The sequence below is a fragment of the Anser brachyrhynchus genome (genome assembly GCF_964034855.1).
Source record: "Anser brachyrhynchus genome assembly, contig: SCAFFOLD_305, whole genome shotgun sequence".
Lineage (NCBI taxonomy): Eukaryota > Metazoa > Chordata > Aves > Anseriformes > Anatidae > Anser > Anser brachyrhynchus.
Genome location: NW_027664111.1, coordinates 69,757 through 95,659, shown reverse-complemented (window position 1 = coordinate 95,659; position 25,903 = coordinate 69,757). Strand labels below are relative to the sequence as shown.

The 25,903-nt window shown below is 68.6% G+C and overlaps 3 protein-coding genes across 4 annotated transcripts; 1 reads left to right on the top strand and 2 right to left on the bottom strand.

Annotated features, from left to right (window-relative positions):
* Window positions 1-389: 389 nt before the first annotated feature.
* LOC308186305 (uncharacterized protein) lies at window positions 390-2,428 on the bottom strand. The gene is made up of 2 exons (XM_080608457.1): window positions 682-2,428; window positions 390-579 (listed from the first exon to the last, which is right to left on the bottom strand). The coding sequence occupies exon 1, from the start codon at window positions 1,990-1,992 to the stop codon at window positions 865-867; it is 1,128 nt and encodes a 375-aa protein (XP_080464583.1). The 5' UTR covers window positions 1,993-2,428; the 3' UTR covers window positions 390-579; window positions 682-864.
* Window positions 2,429-2,682: 254 nt separating this feature from the next.
* FOSB (FosB proto-oncogene, AP-1 transcription factor subunit) lies at window positions 2,683-9,911 on the top strand. Of its 2 annotated transcripts, XM_080608455.1 has the most exons (5): window positions 2,689-3,753; window positions 6,454-6,738; window positions 6,865-6,972; window positions 9,026-9,184; window positions 9,342-9,911. In XM_080608455.1, the coding sequence occupies exons 1-5, from the start codon at window positions 3,628-3,630 to the stop codon at window positions 9,405-9,407; spliced, it is 744 nt and encodes a 247-aa protein (XP_080464581.1). In that variant the 5' UTR covers window positions 2,689-3,627; the 3' UTR covers window positions 9,408-9,911. The 2 variants fall into 2 exon arrangements, with proteins under 2 accessions (XP_080464580.1, XP_080464581.1); XM_080608454.1 differs by having other exon boundaries at window positions 2,683-3,753; window positions 9,026-9,911.
* Window positions 9,912-16,204: 6,293 nt separating this feature from the next.
* On the bottom strand, window positions 16,205-24,979 carry EXOC3L2 (exocyst complex component 3 like 2). Its single transcript, XM_080608443.1, has 12 exons — window positions 24,869-24,979; window positions 23,197-23,653; window positions 22,070-22,697; window positions 21,495-21,609; window positions 20,764-20,874; window positions 20,414-20,514; window positions 19,894-20,001; window positions 19,100-19,235; window positions 18,165-18,287; window positions 17,942-18,097; window positions 17,734-17,855; window positions 16,205-16,698 (listed from the first exon to the last, which is right to left on the bottom strand). The coding sequence occupies exons 2-12, from the start codon at window positions 23,648-23,650 to the stop codon at window positions 16,440-16,442; spliced, it is 2,313 nt and encodes a 770-aa protein (XP_080464569.1). The 5' UTR covers window positions 23,651-23,653; window positions 24,869-24,979; the 3' UTR covers window positions 16,205-16,439.
* Window positions 24,980-25,903: the final 924 nt, after the last annotated feature.

Below are 25,903 nucleotides of genomic sequence, written 5' to 3'. Positions count from 1 at the left end.
GGGGCAGTGGGGACATGGGGGGGACCTTGGGGACATGGGGGGGGCAGTGGGGACATGGGGGGGGCGTGGGGACATGGGGAGGGGCCTTGGGGACACGGGGGGGGGGGGGCAGTGGGGACACGGGGGGGGCACAAGGGGGCCATGAGGACACGAGGGGACGTGGGGGGGGGGGCCAAAATGGGGGACACCGTGGGGGCGGGGGTGAACGGGCAGGGGGGGACACGCGGGGACGCGTCCGTGGGGTCCCCCCCTCCCCCGTGCCCCCCCCCTCCCACGCGCGTCGTCCCCCCCCCCCCCCGCGTGTCCCCTGCCCCGCAGAGCGCGGGAACGCCGCCGCGCAGGCCCCGCCCCCCCCGCGCAGGCCCCGCCCCCTCCCCGTTGCCAGGGCCACGGCGGTTGCCGCGCGACGTAAACAAAGGACGCCGGACGTGGTGACGTCAGGGGCATGGAACGCCGTCGCCATGGCGACACGCGCGGTGTTTACTCCGGCGGCGGCGGCGGCGGCTGCACGTGGGGCCGGGCCGGGGCACCGGCACCGGGACAGCCCGGGGGGACCGGGCCTACCGGCACCGGGACAGCCTGGGGGAACCGGGCCTACCGGCACCGGGCCCACCGGGACCGGGCCCACCGGGACAGCCCGGGACAGCCTGGGGGAACCGGGCCCACCGGGACCGGGACAACCGGCACCGGGATAACCGGCACCGGGCCCGGGACAGCCTGGGAGAACCGGGCCTGCCGGGCCCAGGACAGCCGGGCCTGCAGGCACTGGGACAGCCCGGGGGAACCGGGCCTACCGGGACCGGGATGGTCCGGGGGGACCAGGCCTGCAGGCACCGGGACCGGGACAGCCTGGGGGGACCGGGCCTACCGGGACAACCAGGACTGGGACAATCGGGACTGGAACAACCGGGACAGCCAGGGACAACCGGTCCTGCAGGCACCGGGGCAGGGACAACCAGAGCAGCCCGGGACAGCCTGGGAGAACCGGGCCTGTGGGCACTGGGAGCAGGACAGCCCAGAATAACCAGACCTGCAGACACCGGGACCGGGACAGCCCGGGGGGACCCGGACAGCCCCGGAGAACCGGAACTGCAGGCACTGGGACTGGAACAACCAGGACGGCCCGGGACAAGCGGGCACTGGGACCAGGAAAGTCCGGGACAATCGGACCTGCAGGCGCTGGGACCGGGACAGCCCAGGACAACCAGGCCTGAGGGCACCGGGACCGGGTGCACCGGGAGCCAGGAGGGCTGGGGACAGGGTGACCAGGGCTACCGGGACCGGGCAGCTGGGGACAACCGGGTCTGCAGGCGCCAGGACAGAGTCACCGGGGGCCAGGACAGCTGGGGGCAACCGGGCCTGCAGGCACCGGGACAGGGGGCACCCGGTACCGGGAGCACCGGGGAGCCCCAGCACCGGGCGCCCAAGTCGAAGGCAACCGGGGTGGAGGGCACCGGGAGCGGGGACGGCCGGAGCCAGGAGCAGTGGGGCTGGGGGCACCCGGGGGCGGGGAATGAATGAATGAGAGAATGAATGAATGAATGAATGAATGAATGAATGGGCGAAGGGATGAATGGGAACGCGTGGGAACGGCCCCGCGGCCCGGCCGGGAGCGGTGGCCCCGCCGTGACTCAGCGCCGGGCGCGGGCTCCCACGGGTGACATCAGAGCCCCGGCCCGGCCCCGTCTGTGCCACCCGGGGCCGAGCCACCGGCCGGGAGCCCGGGGGTGGCCCCCGAGCCCGGGATGGGCACGGCGTGGGCGGCAGCGCCGCCGCGGGGTCCCGCCGCCGCCGGTTAATCCCCGGGAGATCCTGCCCCGGGAGGGGGGATGCACCCCGTGTCCCTGTCATCCTCCGGGACCTGCCTCCCCCTCCCCGGCTCCCCGGCACCGTCCCCTGAGAGTCTGGTTCCCAACACCCCCATACTGGGAACCTCCGGTGCCCCCCCGACCCAAAAGCCCCTGGGGCTCTGCAGCCCGGTCCCGGTGGCATCCAGTCGGGAGCTCTCCCTGTTGTCCCGGTACCGAGACCGCCCGGGGGTCTGCAGCCAGGTCCCGGTAGCACCCCGGGGGGCAAACAGAGTTACCGCGGTACCGGGACACCCCCCCCCCCCCTCCCCGGTGACTAACCACCGGGTCTCGGTACCACTTACAGGGGGTTCCCGGTGTCCCGGTCCCGGCACCTCCCGGTGCCCTGCAGCCCGGTCCCGGTAGCACCCCGACGGGAGGTGGGGGGGGTCCAATCGCCCCGGTCCCAGGAGCACCCCAAAGCTCTGCAGCCCGGTCCCGGTAACATCTCGGCGGCGGGGGGAGGGGGTGTCCCCGGTAGCGGGGGCGGGGAACGGGAACACCCCCCTCCCCCCCCCCCCCCGGACGGTGCTTTGGGCACGTGCGGGGCGGGGGGGGGGGAATTCCCGGGTTGGGGGCGGGGTTACGGGATGACGTCACGGGGGGGGGGGCGGAGCACCGGGGGTGGGGGGGGGGTCACCGGGGGGGGTCAGCAAGGGGAGGGGGGAGGGGGCACCGGGAGGGGGGCACGGGAAGGGATCGGTGGGGGGGGGGGGGGGAGAGAATCGCCGGGAGGGGGTTCCCGGGGGGGTGGGGGGCCCCGGGGGGGCGTTAGTGGGGGGGAGGACCGGGGGGGTACGGGCGGGTTACCGGGGGGTGCGGGGCCGTCGCCCCGGACGGTTCGGGCCGTTTCTAGAACCGCGGCGCCCGTTTCTATTAATACGCGCTTCGGCGGCGGCGGCGGCGGCGGCGGCGGCGAAGGGATTCCCTGTGACGTCATTGCTAGGATACCAAACAAACACTCCGAGAGAAGCCCATATATGGCTAATTGCGTCACAGGAACTCCGGCGGGGCGGGGCGAGGGATGCCCCCCGCTCCCCGCCCGCCGCGGCGCCTCTTAACGGCGGCGGCAGCGGCGGGGCCGCAGAGCGGCGGCTGCACCGGCACCGGCAGGGGCGGCGGCACCGGCACCGGCACCGGCGGGGCCCGGGGGGGGGCTCGGAGGGTCCGCGGCGGCGGCCGTGACGTCAGCGAGGGGGCGGGGCGCCGCCGTATAAAGCGGCCGCGCGGCGGAGAGCGGTTCATTCATAAAGAGCGTGCGGAGGACACCGGGGAACCGCGAGCGGGACTTAGCGCCGCCGGACCGGCGCCTTGGCACGGATGCACGGGGGCTCGTAGCAGCGGCACCGGGGACTTTGCGCCGCCGGAGAGGAGCTTGGGGACGGGCTACGGCGGGACCGAGCGGCGGAGGAGCGGAGCGGAGCGCGGGAGCTCGGACCGGGGGCTGATAGCGGCGAGCCGGGACTTTGCAGCGCCGGCCCGGATGCACCGGGGCTTCGGAAGGGCGGCACGGACGGCGCCTCGCGGCGTGTAACGGCGGAGCGGGACTCGCACCGGAGCCCGGAACGGCGGCGGCTCGCCCCGGCGGGGTGCTCGAGCTCCGGGGCGGCGGAGCGGGACTTTGCACGGCGGCGGCGGCGGCGGCGCGGACCTTACCGGCCCCTCGACCGGGCGAGGCGGCTCCAACAGCGGGCCCCGGCGGCGATGCCGGTGGCTTGACCCTTCCCCCGGCCCGGGAGCAACCTTGGCGTGGCGGCGCGGCCCCCGCGCCCCCGGGGCCATGTACCAGGGTTTCCCCGGTGACTACGACTCGGGCTCCCGGTGCAGCTCGTCGCCCTCGGCCGAGTCGCAGTACCTCTCCTCGGTGGACTCCTTCGGTAGCCCGGCGGCGGCGGCGGCCGCGCAGGTGAGAGAGCTCGGAGCGGCGGCGGCGGCGGCGGCGGCGGGGGGCGGCGGCGGGGCCGGGAGGGGGGCGGGGTCGTGCGTAAACGCGTGACGCGCTGGAACCCTCCGTGATGACGCGGCGCGGGAGGGCGCGCGCGCGCGCCGGGTTATTTTGGAACGCGGCGGCCGCCCCCGTTGCTAGGAGACGGGCGGCGGGCCACGCCCACCCCCCGCTCCCCCCCCCGCCGTGGCCACGCCCCCTCCTCCTCCTCCCCCCCCTCCCGTCTCGGTGCTTTGGGGCTGAGGGTTTTTTTTTGGGGGGGGGGGGGGACCCCAAAAACGGTTGGGAGAGCGCCCCCGAAATATTGAAGGTTTGGGGGTGTGGGGGGAGCATCGCACCCCCGCCCCCAAAAAAAAATTGAGCCTCGAGTGTAGGGGGGTAGCACTGTCCCCCCCCCCCCCCCCAAAAAAATAAATTTTAAGCTTTGGGGGTGGTGGGGGGAGCATTGCACCCCCCCCTCCTCCAAAAAAAAAAATTAACCCTTAGTGGTGTGTGGGGAGTGTTGTCCCCCCCAAAAAATTAACCCTTAGTGGTGGGGAGTGTTGTCCCCCCCCAAAAAAATTAAGCCTTGGGGGTGTTTGGGGTGTATGTGCCCCCCCCCTAAAGATTTTAAGCCTTGGGGGAAACACTGTGTCCCCCCTCCCCCCAAAAAAAATACATTACCCCTTGGTGGTTTGGGGGGAATGCTGCCCCCCCTCCATAGAAGTTTAACCCTTGGGGGTGCTGGGGGAGTGCTGCACCCCCAAAATTTAATGGGGGGGGGCATTGCATGTATGCCCCCCCCTCAAATGGGTCACAGGGCAATGGGGGGGGGGGCACGGTGCACAACCCCCCCCCCCCCCCAGTTCCTTGTGCAACTGGGGAGCAGCAGACACAAGTTGGTTCCCCCCCAATGCAATTTTTGGGGGGGGGGGGCAGTGCATTCCCCCCCCCCCCCCAACCCCAATTTAAAGACACCCCCCACAAGCTTCCATCAGGGGCTTGGGGGTCCTGGTGTGATTTTTGGGGGGGGGGCTTCAGCCCCCTGGTGGCGTGGGGGGGTCCTTGGGTGCTGCCAGCTGCAAACAGCTGAAGCAGGAGCCCAGTGCCCAAAAATGGGGGGGGCGGGGGGGGCACAAGGGGGGGGGGAAGTGCAGCACGTGGGTGCTGGGGGCACGAGGGCCTCGTGCAAGGCACGAGGAGTCGTCTGTTGGTGCAAGGGGGGGGTCGTGCATGTCCGTGCAAAGGAGGTCGTGCACACGGCGAGGTCTCTGTGGGGGGGCGCTGGGGCGCACGTTGGTGCCAGCGGCGCGAGGGCTCCGTGCATAGGTGCTGGAGGCTCCGTGCACGTCCCTGCAGGGTGCACGAGGGGGTTGTGCACGTTGGTGCAAGGGAGGTCGAGCACATTGCAAGGTCTTGGGTGCTGGGGAGCAAGGTCTTGGGTGCTGGGGTGCAAGGTCTTGCACCGTTGGTGCCGGAGGAGTGAGGTCTCCGTGCATGGGTGCTGGAGGCTCTGCACACAAGGGATTTGTGCACATTGGTGCAAGGGAGGTCGAGCACACTGCAAGGTGTCTGTGCATGGGTGCTGGGGTGCAAGGTCTTGCACGTTGGTGCCAGCAGGGTGAGAGCTCCGTGCGTGGGTGCTGGAGGCTCCGTGCACGTCCCTGCAGGGTGCACGAGGGGGTTGTGCACGTTGGTGCAAGGGAGGTCGAGCACATTGCAAGGTCTTGGGTGCTGGGCCACAAGGTCTTGCACCGTTGGTGCCAGCAGGGTGAGAGCTCCGTGCATGGGTGCTGGAGGCTCTGTGCACAAGGGACTTGTGCATGTTGGTGCAAGGGAGGTTGAGCACACTGCAAGGTGTCTGTGCATGGGTGCTGGGCCACAAGGTCTTGCACTGTTGGTGCCAGCAGGATGAGAGCTCCATGCGTGGGTGCTGGAGGCTCTGCACACAAGGGACTTGTGCATGTTGGTGCAAGGGAGGTTGAGCACACTGCAAGGTGTCTGTGCATGGGTGCTGGGCCACAAGGTCTTGCACTGTTGGTGTCAGCAGGGTGAGGGCTCCGTGCACGGGTGCTGGAGGCTCTGTGCACGTCCCTGCAGGGTGCACGAGGGGGTTGTGCACATTGGTGCAAGGGAGGTCAAGCGCACTGCAAGGTCTTGCGTGCTGGGGTGGAAGGTCTTGCACCATTGATGCCAGCAGGGTGAGAGCTCCGTGTGTGGGTGCTGGAGGCTCTATGCACAAGGGACTTATGCACAACATCCCTTGCACTAATGTGCACATTGCAAGGTGTCTGTGCATGGGTGCTGGGGCAAAAAGTCTTGCATGTTGGTGCCAGAGGAGCGAGGTCTCCGTGCATGGGTGCTGGAGGCTCTGCACACAAGGGACTTGTGCACATCGGTGCAAGGGAGGTCAAGCACACTGCAAGGTGTCTGTGCATGGGTGCTGGGCCACAAGTTCTTGCACCGTTGGTGCCAGCAGGGTGAGAGCTCTGTGCACGTCCCTGCAGGGTGCACGAGGCACACGCCAGTGCCAGCGAGGTGGCGCGCGTCGCCGCCGGCCTCGTGTGGTCCCAGCGAGCTCCCACCCGCTGGTTTTGTGGCATTGCGGGGGAGGGGGGTGGGCACCCATGGGTGCTCCCGGGGGGCGGTTCCGCAGCACCCTGACCGTGCCCGTCTCCGCAGGAGTGCAGCGGCCTGGGGGACATGCCCGGCTCCTTCGTGCCCACGGTGACGGCCATCACCACGAGCCAGGACCTGCAGTGGCTGGTGCAGCCCACCCTCATCTCCTCGGTGGCCCAGTCGCAGCCCCCGGGGGGGCCCATGGCGCATCCCCCCCCACCCACCGCCCCCGTGGACCCCTACGACCTGCCTGGACCCAGCTACTCCGCACCGGGCATGGGGGGCTTCCCTTCGGCCCCCCCGGCGCGTCCCGCTCGCGCCCGGCCCCGGCGAAGCCGCGAGGAAACGGTGAGTCCCCAAGAGTGTCCCCCAACCCCGGGGTGGGGGGGCTCGGGGGGGTGGCAGGATGGCTGGGGGGGGGGGGGGGGTGACACGGCGGTGGCACCTCGCTGATGGCCCTGTCCCCCCTCGCAGCTGACCCCGGAGGAGGAGGAGAAGCGGCGCGTGCGGCGGGAGAGGAACAAGCTGGCGGCCGCCAAGTGCCGCAACCGGCGCCGGGAGCTGACGGACCGGCTGCAGGCGGTGAGTGACACGAGGGGACATTTTGGGGGGGGTGGGGGGGGTCCCCGAGGTTTTGGGGATGTCCCAAAAGGGTGGGCATGGCCATCGGGGTGGTGTAGTGGGGCGGGGGGCGGAGGTGGCCTCGACAGCTGGGGACATCGCTGGGGGACTTGACGGTGAAAGCTGTGGGGCCTGGGGACAGAGCTGATGGTGGCAGTGGGGACAGCGGTGTCCCCAACAGCTGGGGACATCTCGGGGGGACTTGATGCTGAAGGGTGCAGGGTCTGGGGACGTTATGTGGGGACAGTGGTGTCCCTGACAGCTGGGGACATCTCGGGGGACTCGATGTTGAAGGGTGCGGGGCCAGGGGACGTTACGTGGGGACAGAGCTGCGCCAAAGGGTGCGGGTGCTGAGGATGTCACACGGGGACAGCGGCGTCCTCGGGACGCTGGGAGGGGACGCTGATGTCCCCAGGGGGTGACAATGGCTTCTAGGAGTGGAGGCGCTGGGGATGCTCGATGGTGACAACAGTGTCCCGAGGAGCAAGGAAGACGCGGCGTCACGGTGCTGGGGGCATCACGGGGACGTTTCCGGGGCTGCGGGTACCGGATGGGGGTGATGGTGTCCTCAGGACATGGGGACAATGATGTCCCCGGGACCTGCTGGAGGGACAGATTGACACCTACGGGTGCGTGTCCCAGGGAGCTGGGGACATCGAGGGGGGGACAGGTCCCCCTGGGAGCGTGGGGGGGGGGGGTGGCACCGTCCCCAGGAGCTGGGGACATCGGTCCCTCCGGGTGCACGTGTCCTACAGGGACACAGGAGGGGGGGACGCTGCTGTCCCCAGGAGCAGGGGGACAGATGTCACGGGGGTAACGCACCCCAGGGACACGGGGGGGATGGTGATGATGTGTCCCCAGGGTCTGATGGCACTGGGAGGGGACAGATGGATCCCTGTGGGCGCAGGGACAGAGCGGAGAGCCCAGGCTGTCCCCAGGAGCTGGGGACATCAGGGGGGACAGATGGATGTCCAAGGATGTTGGAGGGGGGCGATGTGTCCCCAACAATTGGGGACATCAGAGAAGGGGACCTGGGAGTGGCAGAGGGGACAGCGGTGATCCCAGGAGCTGGGGACACCTGGAGGAGGGGGGACAGTGACCCCAGGAGGGGACATCAGAGGGGGACATGTGATACTTGAGATGCCCGGGGGGGTGACAGTGTCCCCAGAAGCAGGAGACGCCGACCCAGGGACATTGCTGGGGAACGCTGCCGCCCCCAGCAGCAGGGGACATCAGTGGGGGAGATGGCACGGGGACAATGCCACCCCCCGGAGCAGGGGGCACTGGGGGATGGCCGGGATGACAGAGGGGCAGGACGCTGTCCCCAGAAGCAGGGGACATCAGAGGGCAGGAGGGTGCAAGGACATGGGAGGGGGACAGAGACGTCCTCAGGAGTAGGGGACGCAGGAGGGTGGCACCCAGAGATGCTGGAGGGGGACAACGCTGTCCCCAGGAGCAGGGGGACATCAGTGTGGGGGCTGCTGGAAGGATATTGAAGGGGGGACAAGGCTGTCCCCAGGAGCTGGGGACACCCCTGTGAAAGGTGTCAAGGGGACCCCAGAGAGGGGACAGGGCTGTCCCCAGGAGCAGGGGGACATCAGAGAGGGGACAATGCTGTCCCCAGGAGTTGGGGACACCAATGAGAGAGATGACAGAGGGACACTCGAGGAGGACAAGGCTGTCCCCAGGAGCAGGGGACGCCACTGTGAGAGCTGCCAAGGGGACATCAGGGAGGGGACAGCGTCGTCCCCAGGAACGAGGGGACATCTGAGAGGGCCTGGCATTGTCCCCAGGATCGGGGGGGGGGACACTGGAGAGGGGACAGCGCTGTCCCTGGGAGCAGGGGGACATTGAAGGGGGGCCAGACACCCGCAGGGGATGCCGGAGGTGACACCTCCGTCCCCAGCGCAACAGCAGGAGAGCACTGATGCCACCGTGGCGGTGCCACCCGCGTCCCTCGCCGTCCCCGGCTGTCCCTCGCCGTCCCTCACCCTCTCCCCTCTCGCCCCGCCAGGAGACGGACCAGCTGGAGGAGGAGAAAGCCGAGCTGGAGTCGGAGATCGCCGAGCTGCAGAAGGAGAAGGAGCGCCTGGAGTTCGTCCTGGTGGCCCACGCGCCCGCCTGCAAGCTCCCCTTCGAGGACGCCGGCCCCTTGGGTGCCGGCCCCGCCGAGGTGAGCACCCTGGGCAAGGAGGAGCCGCCGGGGCCCGTCGCCTTCCCGTTCCAGCCGGGCGCCCAGGGCCCCTTCCCCAGCTGCTGCTTCGCGCCGGGGGCCCCCCCGGTGCCACCTAACCCCTCCTATACGTCTTCGTTTGTGTTCACCTACCCAGAGGGAGCGACCTGCGGAGCCTCGCATCAGCGGAGCAGCAGCAGCGACCAGTCCTCGGACTCCTTGAATTCTCCCTCGCTCCTCGCGTTGTGAACGGGGTCCCCCCCACCCCACCCCCCCCAAAAAAAAAAAATTTAATTGGGCACCTCCCTTCCCCCCCCACGCACCCCAGGTGGTGTTTTTTTCTTTTTTTTGGTCGTTTTTTTGGTGGTCTTTTTGGGTTTGGTCCTTTTTTTTTTTTTCCTCCTCTTTTTCCCGTTTTGGACTTGGCTGAGCCCGGTTTTTGGGGGTGGCGGCGCTCCGCCGCCCCGGCTTGGGGTGTTGGAGGTGGCCGTGCAGTGTCCCCACCGTCCCTGCCACCTCCGAGGTGTTCGTGCCCGATCGCCGCCGTCCCGCGGGGGGCTTCGCGCAGCACCTCTGGCGCTCCGGAGGTGTCCGTGCCCCCGTCGCGCAGCACCTCCGGCGCTCCGGAGGTGTCCGCGCCCCCGTCGCCACCACCCTGGGGGGGGTCCCTGCGGCATCTCTGTCACCTTAGAGGTGTCCCCGCTGTCCCATGGGGGGCTTCACGCGGCACCTCCGGCGCTCCGGAGGTGTCCGCGCCCCGTCACCACCACCTTGGGGAGGTCCCTCGGGTACCTCCGTCGCCTTCAAGGTGTCTCTGTCCGATCGCCACCGTCCCCTGGGGGTGTCGCTGAGCACCTCCGTCGACTTATTTTTTTTTTTGGGAGGTGTCCGTGCCCCGTTGCCACCACCCCGGGAAGGTCCTAGGGGCACTTCTGTCACCTTCGAGGTGCGCGTGCCCCGTCCCCGCCGCCCCGCTGGGCGTCACTTGGCGCCTCCGCCGCTTTGGAGGCGTCCGTGCCCCATCGCCGCTGCCCCGGGAAGGTCCCTCTGTCACCCCGGAGGTGGCCCCGTCCCTTGGGGGCTCGTGCAGCATCTCCTTTGCCCCGAGATGCCCGCTCCCATAACCCTGTGGCGTCTCCCGTCACCTTAGTGTCCCTTCCGTCACCCCAGCGGTGACCCTGCCGCGTCTCCCTCACCCTTAGGGAGTCCCCGCGGCACCTCTGCCGCCTTGCAGGTGGCCGTGCCCCGTCCCTGCCGTCCCGGGGGGGGGACTCGTGCGCCGTCTCCCTCCCCCTGGAGATGTCCCTGCCCCCATCCCCGTTGCCACGGGGGTCTTGGGGGGGTGTTCTCCTCGCGGCGTCCCCACCCCGGGGTGCCCGCGGTCCACGCTCCGCATCCCAGCTCCACCGCTGATGCTGGGGCTCCAGGTGGCACCTCCAGCACCCGTCTGGCACCGGGGGGGCTCCCACCTTGCTTGTCCCCCCCCTCCTCCGACCCCTGCCTCACTGTGAACGGCTCTGTCCCCGCACGGGCCCCCCCCTCGGTGGCCCCCGGCGTCCCCCCCCTACCCCGCGCCGTCCCCTTCTCAGTGACCAAGCTTTGCCAGCGTTGACTCTGTTCTCTCTCTATATATTATATATATATATTTTTGTTGCGGGGGGGGGGCTGCCTCCCCCCCCCCTCCGGGAGATGTTTAATTTTTTATTATTATTATTATTATTGCCTGTGCTGTATTTTGTGACTCTGTTACGGGCTCGGTCCCACCCGCGCCCCCACCCTCTCCCTTTCGCCCCCCCCCTCCCGCGTTGTCCGCGCTCGCCCCATCCGCAACGTGGCCAATAAAGCAGCTTCGGATCGGCCCCGAGTCTCTTCTTCCCCCCCCTCCCTCGCCCTGGGGGGGCTTGGGGGGCTCTGCGTTGTGGGGTGGGAAGGGTGAGGGGGGGCCGTGGTTCCCCTGGGGGGTCCGTGGTTCTGGGGTCCTGGGGTAAATGGGGAGGGGATTGTCTTAGGGGGGATAGGGAGAGCGTGGGTGCAAGGAGGTGTAGGGCAGGGGGATATGGGGGGGGAACTTTTAGGGATAAGGAGGGACAGGGGGGCTGTGGGGGCTATAGGGCTGGAGATCCATGGGGTTTAGATCCCATGTTTTTATATATAGTAAAAAAAAAAGGGGATCTGGAGGCTATAGGACAGAGGGCCTGTGGGGCTGGAGATCCATGGGGTTTAGATCCCATGTTTTTATATATAGTAAAAAAAAAAGGGGATCTGGAGGCTATAGGACAGGGGGCCCGTGGGGCTGGAGATCCATGGGGTTTAGATCCCATGTTTTTATATAAAAACAACGGGACCTGGGGACATGGAGGCTGTAGGACAGGGAGTCCGTAGAGCTGGAGATCCACGGGGACATAAAAGCAAGGGGAGCTGGGGACAGGGATAGTTGGAGACATAAGGGACGTGGAGGCTATAGGACAGGGGGTTTATATCCTAGGTTTTTATATAAGAACAGTGGGAATTAGGGACAGGGATCAATGGGGGCATAGGGATAATGGGACCTGGGGATAGGGAGCTCCTGGAGCCATGGGGGCTATATGGCAAAGGGGACTTGGAGACAGGGATCCGGGACACCGAGCCTATAGGACAGGGGGTTCGTGGGGCTGGAGATCCATGGGGTTTGTATTCCGCGTTTTTCTATAAAAACAACAGGACCTGGGGGCAGGGATCAGTGGGGACGTAGGGACAATGGGACCTGGGGACAGGGAGCTTCTGGGGACACGGCGGCTATAGGACAGGGGCTTTCTATCCCATGTTTTTATATAAGAACAATGGGAAGTAGGGACAGGGAGACCGTGGGGACAGGGATCAGTGGGGGCATAGGGGCAACGGGACCTGGGGATAGGGAGTTTCTGGAGGCTATATGGCAAAGGGGACGTGGGGATAATGGGACACGGAGGATATAGGGCAGGGAGTCCATGGGGACAGGGGGACAAGGGAGCTTCTGAGGCCATGGGGACAGGGATTAAGGGGACCTGTGGACAGAAAGGCTGTAGGATAGGCGGCCTGTGAGGACAGGGGTCGATAGGGACAATGGGATCTGGGGAATAGGGAGGTACTGGAGACAGGGAAGCTATAGGGCAAGGGGGGCATGGGGACAGGGGGTCAGTGGAGATATAGGGACACTGGGACCAGAGGACAGGGATCCAGGGGGACAGGGAGTTTCTGGGGACGGGGAGACCACGGGGACAGGGGTTAGTGGGGACGTGGGGACAGTGGGACCCGGGGCAGGGCTCCATGGGGACACGGAGGCCGTGGGGCAGGGCTGCGCCTGCAGCCCCACGAGCGGCCGCCAGGGGGCGACGGTGCCAAGAGGCTGGGGGCGGCTGCCCAGTATGGGGGGGGGGCAAGGCCCAGTTTGGGGGGGTCCTGCTCGGTGTTAGGGGTCCCTGCCCAGTTTGGAGGCGGCCAATGCCCAGTCTGGGGGGGGCTTCTGACCAGTTTTAGGGGTCCCTTCCCAGTTTGGAGGGGGCCAATGCCCAGTCTGGGGGGGCTCTGCCCAGTTTTAGGGGTCCCTTCCCAGTTTGGAGGGGGCCAATGCCCAGTCTGGGGGGGCTTCTGCCCAGTTTTAGGGGTCCCTTCCCAGTTTGGAGGGGGCCAATGCCCAGTCTGGGTGGGCTATGCCCAATTTTAGGGGTCCCTGCCCAGTTTGGAGGGGGCCAATGCCCAGTCTGGGGGGGGCTTCTGCCCAGTTTTAGGGGTCCCTGCCCAGTTTGGAGGGGGCCAATGCCCAGTCTGGGGGGGGCTTCTGCCCAGTTTTAGGGGTCCTTTCCCAGTTTGAAGGGGGCCAATGCCCAGTCTGGGGGGGGCCTGCTCAGTACTGGGGCGGAGATCCTGACCAGTTTTAGGGGTTTCTGCCCAGTTTGGAGGCGGCCAATGCCCAGTTTGGGAGGGTCCTGCCCAGTCTGGGGGGCTCCTGCCCAGTTTTAGGGGTCCCTGCCCAATTTGGAGGGGGGGTCCTGCCCAGTTTTAGGGGTTTCTGCCCGGTTTAGAGAGGCTCAATGCCCAGTTTGGAGGGGTTCTGCCCAGTTTTGGAGGGCATTGATACCCAGTCTGAGGGGAGGTCCTGCCCAGTCTGGGAGGCTCCTGCCCAGTTTTAGGGGTCCCTGCCCAGTTTAGAGGGGCGTCAATGCCCAGTTTGGGGGGTCCTGCCTAGTCTGAGGGGTCCTGCCCAGTTCGGGAGGGGGGGGTGCAGTCCTGATGAGTTTTAGGGGTCCCTGCCCAGTTTGGAGGGGGTCAATGCCCAGTCTGGGGGGGTTGGTCCTGGTGAGTTTTAGGGGTCCCTGCCCAGTTTGGAGGCAGCCAGCGCCCAGTTTGGGGTGGTCCTGCCCAGTTTGGGGTGATCCTGCCCAGTCTGTGGGGGGGGTCCCTGCCCACTTTGGGGCGGGGGGCAGCAGCCAGACCCTCCCGATCCCCAGACCCGCCACTGGGGGCTGTTCCCACCCCACCGCTGGTGGGCGCCCCTGCCCCCCCCTCCCCCCCCCCCAATCTCCACTACCCCCCCTACCCCTTCCAACCCCCCCCCCCCCGGCCCCACTGCCCCCTGCTCCCCCCCCCCACCCCCCCGGGGGGGTTTCCTGCCGCCGCTTTCCTCCGCGCCCGGCCTTGACGTCAGGCCCGCGGTGATTCACGCCGGGCTGGCACGCGGGACACGCCAGGACACGGCTGGACACGCCAGGACACGGTGGGAGGGACACGCCAGGACACACGGGGCACACCCTGCGCCGCGTCCCGCCCCCCCCCACCCCGGGGACCTGGGGGTCTGTGGCACTGCGGGGCGCTTCTGTCCCCGGGGTCTGCTGGAGACCCCTGGGGTGACAGCCCTGTCCCCTGCGTGGTGACATCCGTGTCCCTGTGTGTCCCTGCACGGTGACATCCCTTCCCTGCGTGTCCTCGCATGGTGACATCCCTGTCCCCATGTGTCCCCGCATGGTGACATCCCCGTCCCCGTGTGTCCCTGCATGGTGACATCCGTGTCCCTGCATGGTGACACCTCTGTACCCTGTATAGTCCCATACCCTTGTGTCCCTGCATGGTGACATCCCTGTCCCCCTGTGTTCAGGCACAGTGACACATCCTGGTCCCCATACGGTGACATCCCCAGCCCCCTGTGTCCCCACAAGGTCACATCCCTGTCCCCATGTGTCCCTGCATGGCGACATCCCCAGCCCCATGTGTCCCTACATGGTGACATCCCTGTCCCCATGTGTCCCTGCACGGTGACATCCCCAGCCCCACGTGTCCCCACGTGGTGACATCCCTGGCCCTATGTGCTCAGGCACGGTGACATCCCTGTCCCCATACGGTGACATCCCCAGCCCCACGTGTCCCCACAAGGTCACATCCCTGTCCCCATGTGTCCCTGCATGGTGACATCTGCAGCCCCAAGTGTCCCCACATGGTGACATCCCTGGCCCGACGTGTCCCCCCACGGTGACATCCCCGTGCCCCCTCACCGTCCCGTCCCTCACTTCTCGTGTCCCCACTCGGTGCCATCCCCATCCCCTCGCCGCCCACCACGGTGACATCCCCACGCCACCCCGTGCCACACCACGTCCCCGGCCTCCCTCCCCCCACCCCCCTTTCCCCGGTGCCACCGCTGGGGCCCCGCTCCCCCCCGGTCCCCCCCTGCCCTTCCCGCAGCCCCGGCGCTGCCGCTTCCGCCCCCGCCGCCACCGGCCCCTTCCCACGGCACCGGGACGGTGGCCCTGGCCCCGCTCCCACCGGGGCTGTGCCGGGGCCGCTTATTTTTAGCGCTTGCTCCTTCCTGGCCGGATCCGGCACTCGCCTATTTTTTGCCACGGCGCCGTGCGGGACCCGGAGGGGGGGGACAGGGGACGGGGACGACACACAAAGACGGGGACAGGGGTGGTGGCCCCATCCGTGTCCCCCCAAAGCAGGGCACGGAGCCCCCGGCGAGCCGGCGGCGGGTGCTCAGGGGACATCGGGTGACGGCGGGCAGGGGGTGGCCGTCCCCTTGCCACCGCCGGGTGGGACAGGGTGTCCCCGAGAGGCGCCGGATCCGGGCGCCAGCGCCAGGTCAGGGTGGGGTTGAATGGAGCAAGGCCAAGGTGACCCCGAGCCCTCGGTGTCCCACATCCCCCCCGCCACGGCCACCCCGGTGGCTTCGGCCACCGCGCCTTGGGTTGTCCCCAAGCCACCACTGGGGTCCCCGTCACCGTGGGACGAGGCCACGATGCCGGGAAGCGGTGTCCCCCCCCCCTCTCCCTCCCTGCCCTTGCGGTGGCTTCCCGGCTTCCCGGCGAGGGACACGAGGGACACGAGGGACACGCGGCGCTTCCTTCCTCCCCACCCCTGCGGCGGCGGCGCACGGGGACGCGGCCTCGCACGTGGCCCCAGCCCTGTGCATGCGGTGGCCCCGTGGCCCCCCCATACACCAAGGAGGGGTCCCCTGTCCCCACTTGTGCCACGTGCGAGGACCCGGAGCGAGAGCAGAGCCCGGGCTGGCGTTAAATTACAGCTTTTATGGCATTCTCTACAGGGGTCCCGCAGCGCCCAGAGCGAGCCATGCACCCCGTTTTGGGGTGCAGCGCTCGCCCAGCCGTAGGGTGCACCCAGTTTTTTGGGGTGCAGCGCTCACCCAGCCTTAGGGCGCTGCAGCACCCCCAGGTTTGGGGTGCCCCAATGCACCCAGCTCTGCAGTACGGAGACGCACCCAGCTTTGGGGTGAGCACGCACCCGGTTTTGGGGTGAGCATGCACCCAGTTTTGGGGTGTAGTGTTGCATCCAGCTTTGGGGTGAGCACGCACCCGGTTTTGGGGTGAGCATGCACCCAGCTTTGGGGTGCAACATTGCATTCAGGGCTCGGGTGAGCATGCACCCAGCTTTGGGGTGAGCATGCACCCAGGTCTGGGGCACAACATTGCACCCAAGTCTGGGGTCCAGCATTGCACCCAGCTTTGGGGTGCAATGTGGCACCCAGTTTTGGGTGCAGCATCGCACCAAGCCAGGGTTGAGCATGCACCCAGCTTCGGGGTGAGCGTGCGCCCAGCTTTGGGGTGCAACATTGCACCCAGTTTTGGGTGCAGCACCGCACCAAGCTAGGGGCGAGCATGCACCCAGCTTTGGGGTGAGCGTGTGCCCAGCTTCGGGGCGAGCGTGCACCCATCTCTGGAGCACAGCGCTGCACCCAGCTGTGGCGCACGGCCTCGCGCCCAGTTTCGGGGCGCAGCGCCCAGCGGCAGGCTCACAGGCGCGCCTCGGCCGGGCGCTCGGGGTGCGGGCGCCGCAGGCGCAGGCGGGAGAGGCGCGCCAGGCGCTGCAGGTCGAAGGGCAGGCAGCGCGCCTCGCGCGTCACGGCCAGCTCGGAGAAGAAGGCGCGCTCGCGCGGCAGCCCCGGCTCGCCCTCGCCCTGCTCCAGGTCCTTCACCACCCCGAGGATCTCCTGGCGCGCCGCCTGGCTCCGCAGCCCCCGCACGTCCAGCACCGCCGCCACGTGCTTCCTCCTGCGGGACCCAGCGGGGTGGTGAGGGGGGGGCGCGGTGCTTGGGGGGAGCAGGGGGCTGGGTGTGGGGTGAGTGGGCACCCCGCTGGGCAGGAGTGGGCACCCTGTTCTGGGGCGAGTGGGCACCCTGCTTTGGGGCGAGTGGGCACCCAGCTTTGGGGTCAGCATCGCACCCAGCTTGGGGTGAGCGTCGCACCCAGCTTGGGGTGATTGGGCACCCAGCTTGGGGTGACTGGGCACCCAGATTTGGGGTTAGAATACCCCCTATTTGGGGTGGGCATTGCACTGAGCTTGGGGTGAGTGGGCACCTAGACTGGGGAGAGTGGGCACCCTGTTTTGGGGCGAGCAGGCACCTATCTTTGGGGTGAGCACTGCACCCAGATTGGGGTGAGGGGGCACCCCGCTTCGGTGTGAGCGTGCAGCCAGCTCTGGGGCCAGCCCTCTTCCCAGCTCTAACTGGTCCCAGTTGAAGGCCTGACTGGGGCTATTTAAAGCCCGCCAGGCGCCGGAGCTTGGCCCCGCGCCCGGGGGTGTCCGGCCTTGTCCTGCAGGGCCCACGCGTGCCACCAGCCCCGAGGGCGGCCGCGGGTGACCCAGGGACGGGGAGGGGACTTGGCGCGGGACGCGGCGGCGGCGGGCGGCCAGGAGGGACCGGCAGCGGGCGGGGGCTGCCGGGAAGGACAGAGGCGGCGTCCTGCCACCCGTGGGGACACCACGTCCTGCCCCGGTCCCTGCGGGGAGGTGGCGTCCTGCCTGGCCATGCCACCTTGCTCCTGTCCCCATGGGGACATGTGCCACCATGCTGCCATCCCCATGGGGACACACGTGCCACCCTTCTTCTATCCCCATGGGGACACACGTGCCACCCCGCTCCCATCCCCATGGGGACACACGTGCCACCCCGCTCCCATCCCCATGGGGCCACGCGTGCCACCAGGCTCCATCCCCCCCCGGGGTCAGGGTGTCCTGCGTGGCCGTGCCACCCTCCCGGGGACCGCTGTCCCCCCTCCCCACCCCCTTGGGGACCGCCACTCACCGGACATCGGGGAAGTCGCGCACCAGGACGCCCACCTCCATCTGCAGCGCCGCCGTGTCCTCCAGCACCAGCAGCTCCCGCAGCCGCGGCACCACCGAATCCAGCCAGGGCGAGGCCGAATCCTGCCGGCACAGCAGTCTCAGTGCCACCTGGGGGGGGGGGGGCACCACCCGTGGGTGCCGGGGGGGGGGGGGGTCCCGGTGCTCACCAAGCGGCCAAAGAGCTCGCGGAGCTGCCGGGCTTCGTCGCCCAGGCGGGCGGCCACACGGGCGCGCATCTTGGCCGAGGTGCAGACCAGGCGCGCCTGCAGCAGCGGCCGCACGTACTCGATGAGCACCCGCCGGTGCACCTCGCTCACCAGCACCTGCGACACACGGGGGTCAGCACCCACGGGTGCCGCCGGCACCCAGCCCGCCGCCGCCGGCACCCACCTGGTAGGGCTCGGGGCGCAGCGGGCGCAGCTTCTGGGTGAAGCTGGTGATGAGCATCACGATGGTGTCGAAGGCGTCCGAGCTCGTCAGCCACTTGCGCTTCATCAGCTTGTTGAAGTAGGGCTGGGCGAGGGGCAGGCACCCAGTGGGTGACACCCCGGCGTCGCACCCAGGGGGCCTCGCCTCAACCCAGCACCCAGGGGTGGAACCATCACCGTGGGCTTCACCTCAGCCCAGCACCCAATGGTGGAACCATCACAGCGGGTTTCATCTCAACCCAGCACCCAACAGATGGGTGCCACCACCAGGGGCTTTACCTCAACCCAGCACCCAACGGCGGCACCACCATCATGGGTTTAACTTCAACCCAGCACCCAATGGTGGCACCACCACCAGGGGCTTCATCCCAGCTCAGCACCCAATGGTGGCACCAACTCCAGGGGCTTCATCCCAGCTCAGCACCTGATGGTGGCACCATCATTATGGGTTTCACCTCAACCCAGCACCCAACAGTGGCACCAACAGCAGGAGCTTCACCTCCACTCAGCACCCAGTGGTGGCACCACCACCAGGGGCTTCATCCCAGCTCAGCACCCAAGGGTGGCACCATCATCATGGGCTTCACCTCAACTCAGCACCCAACAGTGGCACCAACTTCAGGGGCTTCATCCCAGCCCAGCACCCAATGGTAGTGCCATCACCAGGGGCTTCATCTCAACTCAGCACCCAAGGGTGGCACCACCACCAGGGGTTTCACCTCAACCCAACACCCAACAGCGGCGCCAACACCAGGGGCTTCACCTCAACCCAGCACCCAACAGATGGGCGCCACCACCAGGGGCTTCGCCCCAGCTCAGCACCCAAGGGTGGGCACCCTTCCAGGCACCCCGGGGCACCTGGGGCACCACCCCCGCCGCACCGCGCCGCGCGGTCACCTTGAGGTCCTCGAAGAGGCGCTGGGTGAGGACGTGGTTGCAGAGCCGCGTCACCTTGTCCAGGGTGGCGTGGGCTTGGCGCCGTGGCTCCTCGCCCTCCGGGTGCCCGAACTGCGCCAGGCGCTCGGCGAAGGCCCTGCCGCGCGGGGCAGTCAGCGGGTGCTGAAGGGTGCCCCAGCACCCCGGGGACGCCAGGGACACCAGGGATCCCCGAGCACCCTGGGGACCCCAAGCACCCTGGGGACTCCAAGCACCCTGGAGACCTCAAGCTCCCCAAGGACACCCAGCACCCCAAGCACCCCAGGGACCTCAGGAACCAGGATCCCCCAAGCACCCTAAGGACCCCTACGACCCCTGGGCACACCAGGGACCCACAAGCACCCTGGAGACACCAGGGACCCTCAGCACCCAAAGGACCCCCAGCACTCTAGGGACACCAGGGACCTCCAAGCACCCCAAGGACCCCAAGTCCTCCAAGGACCCCAAGCATCCCAGGGACACCAGGGACCCCCAAGGACCCCAAGTCCCCCTGGGACCCCAAGCACCCCAGGGAACCCCAGCACCCCAAGGACCCCAAGTCCCCCAGGGACCCCAAGCACCCTGGGGATGCCAGGGGACCCCCAAGCACCCTGAGCACCCCAGGAACCCCAAGCACCCTGAAGACACCAGAGACCCCCAGCACCCAAAGGACCACCAGCACTCTAGGGACACCAGGGACCCCCAGCACCCCAGGGACCCCAAGTCCCCCAAGCACCCTGGAGACACCAGGGACCCAGTGCCTGGGGTGCCCTCACCTGAAGGGGGGGCAGCAGTTGACCAGGGCGATGGCCCGGCCGGTGGCACCGTCAGGGGGGGTGGCTTCGCCGGGGGCCTCCAGGAACCGCTCCACCTTCCGCTGGAAACTGCGGCACCCACGGGGGTCACCCACGGTGGCACCCTGGGGACCCTGGCACACGCTCGTCCAGTGCCCCCTGTCCCCCACGTGTCCCCCCACACCCATCCCAGCTCTGTCCCGTGTCCCCTGTGGTCCCCGTGTCCCTGCACCCATCCCCGGTTCCTCATGTCACCGTGCCCATCTGCTGTCCCCCCCACGTCCCCTCTGTTCCCAAATGTCCCCACGCCCATTTCCTGTCCCCCCATAGCCCTGTGTCCCCCGTACCTCCGCGCCCGCCCCTCTGCCCCGAGCCCCCACTGTCCCCACACCACCCCATGTCCCCCCGTGCCCCATGCCCCATGCCACCCCATGTCCCTGTGCCCTCCCATGCCCCCTGTCCCCAAACCTGTCCCCATGCCACCCCGTGTCCCCGTGCCCACCTGTGCAGGAAGGCCACCAGCACGCCCAGCAGGCTGTGGGCCATCTCCATGCCGAATTCGGGGGTGATCTGGGGGGCTCGGTCCACGTGCGCCCGCAGCAGCTGTGGGCACGGGCACCGCTGGGGACGGGGACGTGGCCACCACCCCGGTGTCCCCTGGGGGTGCCAGCCACCACCCTGCTGTCCCCTAGGGTGCCAGCCACCACCCCAATGTCCCTCCACGTCCCCCGTGCTCCCCACGGCCCGGTGTCCCGGTATCTTGTGGGACACCCAGGCAGCCCCACGGGGGCGGGGGGCACCCTGCAGGGCACCGGGTCCCCAAGGGGCTGGGGACACGGGACAGAGCCGTACCCCGGTGACACGGGTGGCCAGTCCCTCCTGCAGGTCATCGCTGGAAGCCTCCTCGGCCCACGTGTCCTCGCTGAGCTGCAGCTCCTGCGCCACCGCCACCTCCACCTTCGCCTGGGGACCGGGGACGCGTGGGGACACCGAGCATGGGGATGGGGGGGGCGCAGGGCCAACGCCTGCCCCCAGCCTTGGGACTTGTCGTGGTGCCCGCCCCAGTGCCCAAACTGGTGCCACCGCAGTGCCCATCGTGGCTGTCCCCATGCCAGTCCCAGTGTTGCCCCAGTGCCCATCCCAGTGCCACTCCAGTGCCCATCGTGTCTGTCCCCATGCCCATTCCAGTGCCACCCCAGTGCCCGTCCCAGTACCACCCCAGTGCCCATCGTGTCTGTCCCCATGCCCATCCCAGTGCCACCCCAGTGCCCGTCCCAGTACCACCCCAGTGCTCATCATTTCTGTCCCCATGCCTGTCCCAGTACCACCCCAGTGCCCATCGTGTCTGCCCCATGCCAGTCCCAGTGCCACCCCAGTGCCTGTCCCAGTGCCACCCCAGTGCTCATCATTTCTGTCCCCATGCACATCCCAGTGCCACCCCAGTGCACCTCACGAGCCCACCCCAGTGCCACCAGTGCCCGCCCCAGTCCCACCCCAGTGCCCACGGTGTCCCCACCCCGATGCCACCCCGGTGCCACCCCGGTGCCCATCCCATCCCCGCCACGCACCCGCCGGGGCCGTACCTTGACGGCGGCGATGCAGGACCTCTCGAGGCCCCGCTGGGTCTCGGGGGGCAGGAGGGGTCCCAGCGCCTGTGCCTGCAGCAGGGCCCCGATCTCGGGGTGCCCCAGCACCTCCCTGCGGGCACAGAGCCCTCAGAGCACCCACCCGGGGCGGCATCGCAACACACCCGGTGTCACCCACCCACCGCCTTGGGGACAGCCCCGGGGGTGCACAGCGGGACACGGGGGCGGCATCGGGTGCCCAGTGGGCTGGGGGGGGGGGGGGAGATGGGTGACAAGGGGTGCTCAGAGTGTGAAGGGAATGGGTGCTGAGGGGTCCCATGGGTGGCACCAGGTGAGAGTGGGTGCCCAGCGTGCCAAGGGGATGGGCACCACGGGGTCCCACGGGTGACAATGGGTGCCCGGCGTGCCAAGGGGACGGGCACCATGAGGTCCCACGGGTGACAGTGGGGCACCCGGCGTGCCAAGGGGCCAAGCACCACGGGGTCCCACGGGTGACAAGGGGTGCCCGGCGTGCCAAGGGGCCAAGCACCACGGGGTCCCACGGGTGTCACCGGGCAGCCCGGGCGTCTCACCTGGGGTAGGCGTTGCTGTGCCAGTCGAGCAGCAGGTAGAGGTCGGGCACGGCCAGGGGCCGCTGTGCCAGGGCGCCCAGCTGCTGCGCCAGTGCCCGGTGGTACCCGCGGGCGTAGACCCCGAAGGCGCCGTACTCGGCGGGGTACGCGGGGGCCACGTGGCACCGCACGGCCCCCAGGTCGGCCACCAGCCGGCCGGCCAGCGCCGCCAGCCGCGCGCCCAGCCCGGCGGCGGGTGCCACCTGCGCCAGCCGCTCGCCCGCCGCTCGCCCCACGGCCTCCTGCCAGCGCCGCCGCAGGGCGCGCGGGCGCCCCGGGGTGCCCGGCGGGTGCCGGCGGTCGGCCGCCTCTTCCTGCTCCAGCACTCGCACCACCAGGCGCAGGGGCGGGTAGGGGCGCCCGGCCGGCACCGCTTCGCCCACCACCGCCCAGAGCTGCGCCAGCAGCGCCTCGTACAGCAGGGCCACGTCCCGCGCCTGCCGCCCCGCCGCGGGGACCGGGGACGGCGGGGACGGTGCCACCCCTGCGGCCGCCGCCGCCGCCGCCACGCACTCGGCCTCCAGCGCGATGATCTGCTCGTCGGCCGCCACCAGCTCCCGGCGCTGGATCAGCTCCAGGATCTCCAGCACTGGGTGTGGGAGGCACCCATGGGTGCTGCAGACCCGGCGGCCGGGAGGTCCAGCTGGGCGCTCCACGTCCCCCATATCCCCATCCCTACGTCCCCATCCCAATGTTCCCCATCCCTATGTCCCCATCCCCACGTCCCGTATCCCTGTGTCCCCATGTCCCCATCCTTACGTCCTCATCCCAATGTCCCCCATCCCCACATCCTCATCTCAAGGTCCCCTATCCCCACGCCCCCATGTCCCCATCCCCACGTCCCCATCCCAATGTCCCCATGTCCCCATCCCCACATCCCCATCCCAACGTCCCCTAATCCCATGTCCCCATCCCCACGTCCCCATCCCAATGTCCCTTAACCCCACGCCCCCATCCCTGTGTCCCAACGTCCCCCATCCCCATGTCCCCATCCCAATGTCCCCCATTCCCATCCCCACGTCCCCACATCCCCACCCAACTCTCCCCCGTCCCCTTGCCCCCAGCCCCACGTCCCCGTCCCCGCTCACCTGAGAGCGGCTCCTTGGCCTTGCTGCGCGCCTCCTGCCGCCGTCCCCCGGTCTCCCCGTCCCCATCGGGCGCCCCGTCGGGCTCGGTTGGTGGCGGCGAGCGCTCGGCCAGGGACGCTCGGCGTCCCTTTGTCCCCAGGGCCAGCCGCAGCAGCGAGCTGCGCTTGGGGACCGGCCGCTCGGCCAGGGCCTCCACGCTCGCCTTGCGCCGCCCCGGCAGCCTCCGCAGGAGCCCGAAATCCTCGGAACGCCGCCGCAGCCCCCGTGCGCGGCCCCCGTCCCCGTCCCCGTCCCCGTCCCCAGCTTTGGGGCCGGGGCGGCGAGCGCGGCCGAAGGGTGCCAGCCCCACCAGGCGCTCCAGGGTGGCCCGGCGCCTGTAGCGGCTCTCGGGGCTGGCGGCGAAGGGGTCGCCATCCTCCTCCTCCTCCTTGGGGGCTTTCTTCAGCAGAGGCATGGCCTGCGGGCGGCACGGCAGCGGGGTGGCACCGGGGCACCTCAACGGGTGCAACCGGGAGACCTCCCTGTGCACGCCGCTGCGCAACCCCGTCGTGCACAACGCTCCGTGCAACCCCCTCGGTGCAACCACATCGTGCACAACGCTCTGTGCAACCCCTCTGTGCAACCCCCCCCCATGCAACCACACCGTGCACACCGCTCCGTGCAACCCCCCCGTGCAACCACACCGTGCACAACGCTCCGTGCAACCCCCCCCGTGCAACCCCTCTGTGCACACCACTCTGTGCAACCCCTCCGTGCAACCTCTCCGTGCAATCCTGCCATGCACACTGCTCCGTGCAACCCCCTCCGTGCAACCACACCGTGCACAACGCTCTGTGCAACCCCTCTGTGCAACCCCTCTGTGCACACCGCTCTGTGCAACCCCTCTGTGCAACCCCCCCGTGCAACCACACCGTGCACACCGGTCTGTGCAACCTCTCCGTGCAATCCTGCCATGCACACCGCTCCGTGCAACCACACCGTGCACACTGCTCTGTGCAACCCCTCCGTGCAACTTCTCCGTGCAATCCTGCCATGCACACCGCTCTGTGCAACCCCCCCCGGTGCAGCCCCTGTGAGTGTGCAACTGCTCCGTGCAAGCCCACACGTGCCACCCCCATGAGCGTGCAACTGCTCCGTGCATCCCCTCCACGCAAAGCCAGCCGTGCAACCCCTGTGAGCGTGCACCCGCTCCGCGCACCCCCCCCCCCCGTGCAAACCCACTCATGCAACTCCCATGAGTGTACAATTGCGTCGTGCAACCCCACCGTGCAAACCCCTCCGTGCAAACCCCTCCGTGCAAACCCCTCCGTGCAATCCCCCCCCGGAGCACACAAACCCCCTGAGCGTGCAAACCGCTCCGTGCGAACTGCTCCGTGCAAACCCCATCCGTGCGACCTTCCACAAGCGCGCACCCACTTCACGCACCCCCTCTGTGCAACCCACCCCCCCCCGAGTGTGCAAACCCCATCCGTGCAACCCCCCCGGGGCGTGCAACCCCCATCCATCCGTGCAAACCCCCTCCTTGCACCCCCACCTCCTTGCACCCCCCCTCCTTGCACCCCCCTCTCCTTGCACCCCCACCTCCTTGCACCCCTTCTCCGTGCAACTCCCCCGGGCTTGCACACACACACACCCCCCGGTGCGACCCCCCCCCTCCCCGCACCCCTCGCACCCCCTCGGTCGCTCCCCGCCGAGCCGCCGCCGCCGCCGCCGGTCCCCGCGGAGCAGCGGGCGCGGGGCCGGGGGTTTCCTGAGGAAGCGCCGCCCCCCCCGCCGCCACCGCCCCCGCCCGGGGCAGGGTCAGCCCCGGTTCCGCTGGCACCGGGAGGGGGGGGGACGGGGGGGGGGGGGCGGGAGGGGGGAGGGGGAAAAGGGGGAGGGGGTGGGGGGAGTGAGCCGTGGGACCCCTGTGCCCAACGGTGCCCAATGTCCCCCTGTCCCCATGTCCCCATGTCCCCCTGTCCCCATATCCCATGTCCCCATGTCCCCATATGCCATATCTCCATGTCCCCATGTCCCCATGTCCCAATGTCCCCGTGTCCCAATGTCCCCGTGTCCCCATGTCCCCATATCCCCATGTCCCCATATCCCCATGTCCCCGTGTCCCCGTGTCCCCGTGTCCCCATGTCCCCATGTCCCCATGTCCCCATGTCCCCATGTCCCCATATCCCCATATCCCCATGTCCCCATATCCCCATGTCCCCATATCCCCATATCCCCATATCCCCATGTCCCCATATCCCCATGTCCCCATGTTCCCATATCCCATGTCCCCCTGTCCCCATATCCCATATCTCCATGTCCCCATGTCCCAATGTCTCGTGTCCCCATGTCCCCATATCCCCATGTTCCCATATCCCCATGTCCCCATGTCCCCATGTCCCCATATCCCATATCTCCATGTCCCCATATCCCCATGTCCCCATATCCCCATGTCCCCATATCCCCATATCTCCATGTCCCCATGTCCCCATGTCCCCATGTCCCCATATCCCCATGTCCCCATATCCCCATATCTCCATGTCCCCATATCCCATGTCCCCCTGTCCCCATATCCCATGTCCCTATGTCCCTATATCCCATATCCCCAAGTCCCCATATCCCCATTTCCCCCTGTCCCCATGTCCCCATGTCCCATATCCCATATCCCCAAGTCCCCATATCCCATGTCCCCATGTCCCCATGTTCCCATGTCCCTATGTCCCCA